We start from the raw sequence: 12,144 nt of genomic DNA, 5'->3' as shown, positions 1-12,144 counted from the left end.
ATAGCACGTTAGAATGGAATCCAAAGGGAAACACAAAGATTATGAACATAAATATGTTATCTTACAAAAACAAATAGGAATATAATATATACAAACTTTATCACATGAGTTGATATCCAGCTGTGTGACACATCCATCAATATCTTTCTCTGTTTTTGCATTATCAAGAAAAGTTTGCTCGCATTCTCTTCCCTACTATTTTATAGCTTTTTTAACGGGTAGTTGAGAGTATAATAACAGTTATTTTTAAAGTATAAATACATTAAAATTATATTTATTTTATTTTTAAAAAATTATTTTTAACATTAATATATTAAAATGATCTGAAAAAATATTAATTTAAAATTAAAAAAAATCAAATTTTTTTTAAAACATTTTACGCGAGATCCTCTCTAAGAATCTATAAAAGGATTTTCATGGGTAGTTATTCTGATTTGGAAATATTTTAGATAGCAACCAAAAACACTTTTCAAAGTCTATACTTAACTCCAAGATATTCATAAGACACTGGAAGTTAAGATTTTAACCAAATAGGGGGAGTGGTTTCCCATGGGATTCTTTTATCTCATTAATTACTTTCCAAGAAGACAAACATATATATATATATATATATATCTGAAAGAGACCCGGCCTCTGATTGTTCATTGTAATGGTGAAGCAGGTAAATATATTTTGCAATTATATACCTAAAACCTTTGACTTCCTTTTTCAAAAAAAAGAAAAAAAAAAAGAAAAAAGCTTTCCTTGTCATTGAGAGAGATTGCTTCTAAGATTTTGTAAAACCTAAATCGTGCTTCATGTCATGTCATGATTACATCAAAGAAAAAAAATGATAATTATAATTGTTTTTTAAAATATTTTTTACTTAAAAATATATTAAAATAATATTTTTTATATTTTAAAAATTATTTTTATACCAACGTATAAAAATAATCTGAAAACACTAAAAAAATATTAATTTAAAACAAAAAAAAAAATTAAAATTTTTTTAAAAGAGTTTTTAAAATGCAAAAATAAACAGGTAAATATTTCAAATAGATTGGGTAGATAATATTAGATTTTTATTTTTAAAAAAAGAAGGGGGAAAAAACTTTTTTTTTCTGTGTTTATAAAAAGGGCAGAAAGCTACCTGGTTTTTATTTATGGTCCGATTTTCTTAAAACCTTTTGATGAAAAAAAAAATTCATGAGTGATAGACCCTTAAATCTCTCCTCCAATTTTACCATATACCCGGTTCGAAAGACCGAAAACCAACAAGCACGTTGATGTAAAATCCTTTGAGAAGCGTGTGAGTAGGACCCTCACTTCGTTCTTACCGTGAAACACTATTCCAATGAAACAAGATGAAGGGAAAGGATTTAGATAGGAGGGTAAAAAAAAATTTAAGAGAAAGAATATGTATTTTTATACGGTGATTCAGGTCTAATCATATAGTTAAGAATTTGAAAAGTTAATATTAATTTTTTTAAAACAAAAATTTATGTTTTTTTTTTTATTTTTTATTAGATTATTTCAATCCCATGATCTAGTCATAAGTTTGATATGATATTCCAAGTTAACTCGATTTTTATTATCAGGTTTACAAGTTTGTGATGCTAACATAAATTAACAATGATTAATTTTTTTTTTCTTATCCCTATTTTGTTTTTTTGTATTTAATATGCTATGAATTAAGATACATTGTTTGTCTTCTTTTTTTAAAAAAAAAATTTTCTCTCATATTATCTTAATCACTTTCCTTTTTAAATTCGATCCAATCATTGTTATTTTTTTCTCTAATTAAAATAAAATCAACTTATTCAATCTAATCAGATATATGACCCGAGCCACACATTTTAATTTTTATTTTAAAACATGCTTGCAATACCTGAATATTATTTTTTACGTGAAAAAAATAGTGTGGCCCCGCAACGAAGTGCAAGTATTGAGACTAATACAATACTAACCATTTTAAAAAAATATATATTTCTTAATGACAAGGATATGTTAAAATTTTTAGTTATGGTCTAAAGTGATGTGTAAGTACGGTCAGTGTATTTTAAAGAACAAAAAAATCTGCAACTTAAAAGCATAGAAATAAAATAAAATAAAAATAACAATTTCTAATCCCAAAGAATCCAAATGGAGAATAATGAAATTAAAAAAAAATTAATGAACAAAAAAAATCAAAAAAACAAAGAACCTGTAAATATAGGTGAGGTCGCCAAAACTCACAAGCGCAATCATATGAACGAGATAACTCAATAAAAAACAAAACAGAAAAAAGACAAAACTTAATTTTAAAAGGAACAAAATGAAACTGAAAAAGATAACAAAGAGCGACCTCCAAAAACACTTGCGCCACCCAGCCAAACCTGTTATCTAGGTCATGAGATGGAATAACCTTATTTTAAGGAAACTGAAGAAAATAACAAAGTTTATTTTTTAAAATGAACAATTTAGAAGGATGTAATCGGGGGAAAAAATAGCAGCCCATATTAACTTTTTAAACTCATGATTCTAACTAATGATTAAATCAGAAACACCTGATCTGAAAAAACCACAATTTTCAAACTCAATTTGTTTTCTTCTTTTCTCTTTATACCTCAATTTTCATTGCTACCCTTTCAAAATTTCAAAGTAGCCCTTTAACTTGTCATTCCATTAGATTTGATCCTTGTTATTTTAATTACTATTTTTTATTTGAAATAATTTATAAAATTGAAATTCCTATTAAATTTCATTCCTTTCTTTTCAAATTTTTTCCCCATTCTTTTGGCTCCAATTTGTTTTATTTGAGATACTTTTTAAAATTATTATTTTTTCCATTTTATCATCCTTAAGTTTTTTTTTTCCGATCAAATTTGAACCTCATTCTTTTTATTGCTTTTTTTTTACATTGGCAAAAAAGTTTTAATTGATATTTTTTTTTTGATTCATCCTTCAATATTGTGTTGGTTAAGAATTGAGCTTCTTAACTAAGCTTGGGTCTAGAATTTCACAAATAGCGAGTTTTTGATATTAACACAGGTTTAAAAGGTTCACTCGTTTTTTTTAAGCTCATGTTTTTTTAGTTTTGTCTTTCAGTATCTATTTAATTGGAGATTATGCTCCATTGTTTTTATTTATTTACTTTATATAGATTTTTTTACAAATTTGAAAATGACTCGGGCCATTTCAATTCTTTTTATTTGTTATTTTTTGTTGAATTTACTTTGATAAATTTTTTAAATTGATATTTTTTTATTTTATCTTTCAACATTAAATTGACTAAGAATTAATTTTCTTTTCTCAGTTCCATCTTTCAAGCTTAGAGTCTTTTGATTTGGGGCTTCATGATTTTCTATAATTTTTTTCTATTCCATTATCCTAGTTTCATGATTTAAACTACTGATTTGGCGAGTTAGCCTTGGGTCGAGTTTTTTTTAGGATTTTTTTTTAATTTAATATTTTTTATGTTTTGTCCTTCAACATTGAGTTGTTTATAATAGAGTTTTGCAATCTTTTCTGGTTTGTCTTTTATTGGATTATCTCATTTCGCATAATATGAGTCATAGAATTTGGTTGACTTCCTTGGTTTGCTAGTTTTTGTTTTGGTATTTTTTTAATTTCATCATTTTACGTTGGATTTTGTTTGGAGTTGGACTTTGACTTTTTTTATTTGCTTTTCTCAATCTCATGACCTGACCTGTTTATTTGACATGCTCATTGACGTTGGCTCGAGTCATATTTTATTTTTCCATTTGATTGACTGGAATCTTAATTTCATTGTCTTGTTGTTTCAATAACCATTCCTTTTTTTTTTTCCAAGTTCATGTGATTATCTTTGTTTAAATTGGTCTATTTATTGTCATTATTTATTATTTTATTATCTAATTAGATTATACTAACATTTTGCTTAGATGAATCTATGTTATGAGTTATTATTTTTATTTATTTTAAACATAATTATGTCGTTTGAATGTTTTTTTTATCTTATAAAATAATGTTCTGGCCCACTGTATAGTATGAGTCTACAAATATAGTTATAATCCCTAATAATAACATAAAGATTATTATATTATTATACTATTTTTTTTTTATTGTACAATAAAAGGTAGATTGTACCTATATACACAAATATAGAAATAATATGCATTAGATTAAGTGCCTGTTTGAGAATATGATAAAGTTGTTTTTTAAAGTGTTTATTTTTAAAAATATATCAAAATAATATATATTTTTTATTTTTTAAAATTTATTTTTGACATTAACACATCAAAATAATTTAAAAATATACAAAAAATTAATTTGAAGCTAAAAATATTTCAAAAATACAATCCAACCTCAATACCAAATATCTTTTATGAGGTATTTAATATTTTTATTTATACTTTTAGATGCCTTTTAAAAATATTCTTAACTTAACAAAAATATTAAAATAATATTTTTTAATGTTTTATAATAATTTTGAAGTAGTAATATAAAAAAAAATTCAAAAAATATTATTTTAATATATTTATAAATAAAAAATTATTTTAAAAAACATTTTAAACAATAATTCCAAATATCCCGGGTAAGGAGCCAGGAAGATTGAGAAAAAAAAAAAAACGAAAGAAAACAAAAGGCATGTACGACCTTTACAGTCTGTAGTAACTCACCCCCAACAACTAACACTGCCCACCTCCTAAAACCGCCATTTTTAACAACACTCTCTCCCTCCTCCCTCTCTTACAAAAGAATAATAATAAAAAAAACCTTAACCCTCCTCTGTCTCTCTCTCTAGATTCCTTTCCTCTCCTTGAATTCACATTCCAGCTAGGGCTTCGAGCTCTCTAATCAAATCAAATGAATTACTAACACAGACTCTCCTTCTCTTTAAAATGACTCTGTTCACCCTCTTTTCCACTCTCTCCCTGCTCTTTCTATCCACTTCCGGGTCGGACCTCCGATCCTTACTCGAATTCAAAAAAGGTATTCTATACGACCCACTTGACAAAATCTTCTCTAAATGGGACCCCTCTTCTATACCCGACCCTAATTCCTGCCCCAATTCATGGCCCGGTATCTCCTGCGACCCCAATTCAGATTCCGTCATTGCTATAACCCTTGACCACCTTAGTCTCTCCGGCAACTTAAAGTTCTCTACTTTACTAGACCTTAAGTCACTGCAGAATATTTCACTTTCGGGTAATAATTTTACAGGTCGGATTGTACCTGCATTGGGATCCATGAGCTCGTTACAGTACTTGGATCTGTCTAATAACAATTTTTCAGGTCCGATCCCGGGTCGGATCGTGGAGTTGTGGAATTTGAAGTATTTGAACTTGTCAATGAATGGTTTTGAAGGCAGGTTTCCGGTCGGGTCACCAGTTGGGTTTAGGAATTTGCAGCAATTGAGGGTTTTGGATTTGAGTTCTAATAGTTTTTGGGGCGATATTAGTGGGGTTTTAAGTGAATTGATTAATTTAGAAAGAGTGGATTTGAGTGATAATGAGTTTTTTGGTGGGTTCAGTGAGATAAGTGTAGAGAATGTGTCAGGTTTGGCTAATACAGTGCATTTTGTGAATTTGAGCAAGAATAGATTGAATAGTGGGTTTTTCAAAGCAGAGGTAATTGCGTTGTTTAGGAATTTGGAGGTTTTGGATTTGGGGGATAATGTGATTAATGGAGAGTTGCCTTCATTTGGGTCTTTGACGAATTTGAAGGTTTTGAGGCTGGGGAATAATCAGCTTTTTGGAGGTATACCCGAGGAATTGATCAACGGGTCGATACCGATTGAAGAACTGGATCTTAGTGGCAATGGATTTACAGGTCTAGTGATTCTTGACTATTATTTTTGTGATTATTATTGGTTTTTAATTTTTATTTGATATGTTTTTGGATTTTTCTGCTTTTTGTTAGAAATTTGTTTGGGTGTATAGTCAACTGTATGTAATAATTCTGATGATTTTTTTATCCAATTTTAGCACTTAAAACCTGAGGTTACTTGTGACATAGTATTTAGCTGGTAACCTGGATTTTGACCCTTTTTTTTTTTCCTTTCTTTTTCGGAAATTACATATATTTTTGCCTGGGTTTTCTAAGTATGGGTTTCCAAAAATAGTAAAACTACGTCCAAGGTGCGAATGGTGACTTTGTAGATTTGGACTCTAGAGGTACAGGCAAAATGTGGCCTTCTTGATTTGGATGCTAGGAGCTTTGGTAGAATGCTGTTTTCTTGTTAAATGAAGCGTAACCTGTCGAATCTGAGTTAGCATCACAAGCTTTTTGGGTTGGGTCATTTAAATTGAGATGCAGGAAAATTAGCTGGAACAAGTACATGTGCCCTTAAGTTAAGCCTTTCGCATTTCATATCCAAACTGAACATCAATGCATTTGTTTTGGATGTCTATGATGAAAGATTTGAATATGAAGTATAAAGAAAGCAGTTGAAAAATAAAATAAAATTGTAGAAGTTTGGTGTTACGTTGTATTTTAAATAAGATGGTTGTATACCATGGTTTTCTTCTTCCATAACTTCTTAATCTGAATCCTGTGTGTATCTGAATTCCTTATTTTATATCTCTGCAGGTTCTGTTCATGGAACTCGCTCCACAACTTTGAACATTTTGAATCTTTCTTCAAATGGTTTAACAGGTACCTTGCCCACTTTTCTTCAAAGATGTTCAGTAGTGGATTTGAGTGGAAATATGATCACTGGTGACCTGTCTGTCATGCAACAATGGGGAGCCAGTGTAGAGGTCCTTGATTTGAGTTCAAACCAGTTATCTGGAAGCTTGCCAAACTTGACTTGGTTTGTGAGGTTAAGTGAACTTAATCTTAGGAATAATTCCCTAGACGGCAATTTGCCTGCTCAATTGGGGGACCTTTCAACATCGTCTTCAGTTGACCTCAGCTTAAATCAATTCAATGGGCCCATTCCAGGTGGTTTTTTTACTTCATTGACCTTGATGAACCTGAATCTTTCAGGAAATCGGTTTTCAGGGCCAATTCCATTTCAAGATTCAGGTGCTGGGGAATTATTAGTTTTACCTTCTTATCCATTGATGGAGTCTCTTGATCTCTCTCAAAATTCATTATCTGGTATATTGCCTTCTGGCATAAGCAACTTTGCCAATCTCAGATCACTGAATCTTTCAAATAATAACTTATCAGGACAGCTGCCAATTCAATTGAGCAAACTAACCCACTTGCAGTACCTTGATTTATCTGCCAACAGATTTCAGGGTAAAATCCCTGACAAGCTTCCATCCAGTCTGATTGGATTGAACATGTCCAATAATGATCTTGCTGGAAATATTTCACTGAACTTGAGAAATAAATTTGATATTTCTTCATTTCGTCCTGGGAATCCCTTATTAATCATCCCAAATACCGGGGTTGAGCCATCAACAAATTCTGTTCCAGATCAGATTTCCGTACATGGTAAAAATCACGGTTCAAAGCGTAATATTACAATAGCAGTAATTGTTGCTACAGTTGGGACTGCTGCAATGATAGCTTTTGTTTTACTGGCGTATCAGCGGGCTCAACGAAAAGAATTTCATGGTAGAAGTGATTTTAGTGGCCAAACAACAAGGGAGGATGCTAAGCAAGGAAGATCTTCCCAAACTTCCCTTTTCAATTTCCACTCAAATGCTCACCGCCCTCCAACTTCATTGAGTTTTTCAAACGATCACTTGCTTACTGCAAATTCAAGGTCGTTATCGGGGCAGGCAGAATTTGAAACTGAAATCGTTGAGCATGGTTTGCCTGAAGGAATGACAGCTAGTTCATCTTCAATTCCTAATTTGCTAGATGACCATCCCACAACATCTGGAAAGAAGTCCTCCCCGGGTTCCCCATTATCTTCCTCACCTCGTTTTGTCGAGCCTACAAAATTGGATGTCTATTCACCAGACAGGTTGGCTGGGGAACTGTCCTTCCTTGACAGTTCACTTGCATTTACTGCAGAGGAGTTATCTCGAGCCCCAGCTGAAGTTCTTGGCAGAAGCAGCCATGGAACTTTATATAAGGCTACTCTGGATAGCGGACATATGCTGACTGTGAAGTGGTTGCGGGTTGGACTAGTCAAGCATAAGAAAGAATTCGCCAAGGAAGTTAAAAAAATAGGCTCTATAAGACACCAAAATATTGTTCCACTGCGAGCATTTTATTGGGGTCCTAGAGAGCAAGAGAGACTTCTTTTAGCTGACTATATCCAGGGTGATAGCTTGGCCCTACATCTATATGGTAAGCATTTTATTATGTTGAACTTTGTGTATTTCTCTTGTCATGTTTTTATTTTGTAACAATTATTATGCTACTTCGATAGATGTTTGAAAAAATGCCACATTACTGCTGCATGTTGATTGTTTGATTTTAACCTAGACATCTCGTTGATCATTGCGGGCAATTTTAACACATGTCGATAGGGGTGCAGATCCAAGTTTCTGAACTTAAATAGTATTCTCAAACATGTTAAGTAAATTGCTTTTTGTGTGTTCTTGGAATATAAAAACCTATGATATCTCACATTCCGAGCCTGCTACAAACAATAGGAATATTTCCTTCAAGTGCCTTGAATGTGGAGTAGTCCCACTTTGGAGAGGCTAACATTCAGGACAAGAAGCGCAATATAAAAAAGTAAAAGACACAGCCCCACTATCCCACCATTGAGGTTTGGAAAAATGGGGTACTTTACTACAATGCACCTGAAGCAGACAATGCACCATCAAATATTGCTAGAATAACATTCTTTAATATAATGAACCTCAGGTAAGCAATGGTGTCATCAAATTTATCTGTATTCTGCCTGCATTTAGGCCTGGTTTATCATTGGAAAAAAATTATGTTAATCTGGAATATAATCATCTGGGATATTACTGGTTTCTTACTTCAATGTCCAGACATATTGGGGAATTCTGTACCCTTCAGTTTATTATGTTAGAAAATTAGCCTCATATACTGGGAGCTTTGTATTATACTTAAATTAGAATGGTGTTGCTCCCTCCCTTTTTTTTTCCTGAACGTTCAAAATTGAGAGTTGTTTCAGCAATCCAGGTTCTTTCTGTCAAGTTTGTATCTACAGAACTTTAAAAGTACCCATTTTGTGTCAGTTAAATATAATATGATAGGACTGTGTCCATTGAATATATTCCTGTACATGCTAGTCTGTCAATATGTCTCTTCTAAATCATTAGTGATTCTAATGGCAAGAATGTCAGTTTAGCAGAAAGGACCATCTACAAATGTGAAAGATGCTGGGTCTTGAGATTGACTGGTTTTCCGATCACTGAAGACTGATGGCTTCTTAAAGGATTGGTTTATAGTAAATGGGAACTAAGCTTTGATTAGTGTGTAAAAAACCAACGAGATTATAATAAGATTAGGCTTAAAAATTCTGACGTGATCAATTGTTCAAGTGAAATTAAGTTTGTTAGGAGAGGGTTTTCTTTTAGAATGCAGATGTTACTCAATATTACTGCAATGATTTTCACTCATTAAGTTGCATTAATAATGATTCATCACATTGCATGTTGTAGTCCCAGGTGATTTGATTGGCTGTGCCATATTTGTGATGTTATATCTGAAAAGTTATGCACTTGATTTTAGTCTAATGGTCTGGTTTGCCTATGAATTTTTGCCCTCGTGGAATGGGGAATTTAAAATATTCTTGGTGCAGGAAATAACTATTTTATAGACGCAGAAACATTTAGTTGCATGACAAACCTGTGCACATATTCTTGACTTTAGACAATCTTTGTCTATTTATGTTGGTTTCTCAATGGTATAATAGATTACCTATGTTTCCAGTGGGCAAAATCAATAGAATTATGAATATTGCAGGTTGAGTGTGTTAATGGTGATGAAATCTGATTTTATTTTATTTTTTGTTATCACAAATGCCATCTGATTAAAGTGAACACTTCTGATAATTAGAATGGTTATATGGTTGGGAGGAATATGAAATTACTGGGTCCTGGATATAGTTAGGTGGGTTTATGTCCGTGCAAGGCAAGGTGTCAGTCCTCTCTCTGTTTTTGTGCATGCTTGCACATGTGCCTAGGAATTTAGATGGTATGGGGTCTATGGGAATGTAGAATCAAAACCGGAGATATGGCATGGCTAATGTTCTAGAGCTTGTATAGCTGGTTGGAAACTGCAAATGTTGTTTGATGGCCACAGCCGTTGCCCACAGCAAAGCTTGTTTCTAATACCATACCGGTTCTTCATTAGTTCCCTTCTCTTTTCATCTGACAGGTGTGAGCTTGGATTTTAGTTTTATAGTCTTCTGATATGTACAAAATGTCTACCAGTGTCTAGTGGTTAACATATAAATTGATTGCAGTGTGCATAAAAGGGAGGCAACAATTTCAGTTGTCCTTGGAACTATGAGCCTGCTTCAACTCTTAAGTAACAGGGACATGCATTTTGGGTGTTATACACAAGTATTTTACATTTTCATTTAGATACTGCTGACTGCTGTTGCTATTCTTCCTAATTTTTTTTTTCTGGAACTCGTGTTGCACAGAAACAACACCTCGGAGGTACTCCTTGTTGTCATTCAGCCAAAGACTAAAAGTTGCTGTTGATGTTGCTTGTTGTCTACTGTATCTTCATGATAGAGGCATGCTCCATGGAAATCTAAAGCCAACAAATATAATCCTGGAAGGTCCTGATTACAATGCACGCCTCACTGATTGTGGACTTCATCGTTTGATGACCCCAGCTGGCATTGCAGAGCAGATACTAAATCTGGGAGCACTAGGATACCGGGCTCCAGAACTTGATAATGCATCTAAACCTGCACCTTCATTCAAGGCTGATGTGTATGCATTTGGAGTTATCCTGATGGAATTGTTAACCAGAAGAAGTGCTGGGGACATAATATCAGGTCAATCCGGAGCAGTCGACCTTACAGATTGGGTTCGGTTGTGTGATCAAGAAGGCAGACAAAGGGACTGTATTGATAGAGATATTGCAGGTGGGGAAGAACCAACGAAGGCAATGGATGATTTGCTTGCCATATCGCTCAGGTGCATTCTCCCTCTAAATGAGAGGCCTAACATCAGACAAGTCTTTGATGATCTCTGTTCTATATCTGTTTGAAATTTTGTACGTGTCCTGGAATTAATTTTTGTCATTCCTCGACCCCCCCCAATTGTCCATTTCCCCCATTTTTTCATTAATTGGTTTTAAAGCCTTCTGATTTTGGGGCTAATCATCACATTTTTTTTTTGGCTGGAAATTTTCTTGTAAAGGAACAACCAATCTATTGATTATTTGACAGTGTTTTTGAGTTTGATCTTCAATCGAAAGGAATTTCAATTCTTGTGTTCTCATATATGTCTCTTTACCAACTTGAGATTGCGAGATATGTCTTTCATAGACACAAGAGAGACAACAAGAGTGCTAATGACGTTTCCGCATTATCTCCTAGTCTGCCTAAAATCCAAATTCCAAAGTGTATGGTCTCTTCCAGTTTTAAAATCAATACAGATGCAGATTTTTCCATAATAAGGGATGAGGCCTCGGAGTTGTGAGCACAACTTGGATGGCAACATTGCAGAGACCATGGCAAGCTTTACACGGGCTCCAGCTAAACAGGAAATAGACAATTTGGAGCTTGATAAAATTTATTTTGAGACCGTTGAGCAGAGCTTCCCTGCAAGCAATTGATTTATTTTGAGAGTTGAGGAATTTTACACCTGAAGAGAGTCAGAAGAGAACGGTCAACTGTGTAATATTTTCATAACTTAATCTTATTAAATTTTTAACTAATATAAATTGATAAAACAGAGGCCATAATTTATTTACTGGCTTTGAAAAATCAGAAAAGGCTCAGTATGGGTATTGTTGCTATAATTTATTTTTCTTGATCGTCATGTTTAGTTGCCTTTTTCCCTGCATTAGGCAAAGAATGGTCTAGTCTAATTGTATACTAGTCCAAGTTTGTTAGGAAAATTGACAAATAATATATATATATATATATATATATATATATATATATATATATAATTCTGAAGACAACTTTCTGATAGTAGTATTGTACATCATTTGATTCAATATAGTCCTTTCATATATTACAATTTCAGTCTTTACCTATAAACGAGAAGCTCATAATTGATCCAACAATAATGTTTTCTCAAAAAAAAAAAAAAAAAACTGTGAAATTACCTCAAAGCATATCACAAATTCCAC

The 12,144-nt window shown here is 32.6% G+C and overlaps 1 protein-coding gene across 1 annotated transcript; it reads left to right on the top strand.

Moving 5' to 3' along the window:
* The first annotated feature begins 4,630 nt into the window (after positions 1–4,630).
* LOC133673144 (probable inactive receptor kinase At5g10020) lies at positions 4,631–11,285 on the top strand. The gene is made up of 3 exons (XM_062093810.1): positions 4,631–5,772; positions 6,532–8,193; positions 10,475–11,285. The coding sequence occupies exons 1-3, from the start codon at positions 4,842–4,844 to the stop codon at positions 11,050–11,052; spliced, it is 3,171 nt and encodes a 1,056-aa protein (XP_061949794.1). The 5' UTR covers positions 4,631–4,841; the 3' UTR covers positions 11,053–11,285.
* The last annotated feature ends 859 nt before the right edge of the window (positions 11,286–12,144 follow it).

The sequence above is a fragment of the Populus nigra genome, chromosome 14 (genome assembly GCF_951802175.1).
Source record: "Populus nigra chromosome 14, ddPopNigr1.1, whole genome shotgun sequence".
NCBI classification, from domain to species: Eukaryota; Viridiplantae; Streptophyta; class Magnoliopsida; order Malpighiales; family Salicaceae; genus Populus; species Populus nigra.
The sequence above is the reverse complement of the archived record's forward strand: the minus strand, read 5'-3'. Positions and strand labels throughout refer to the sequence as shown.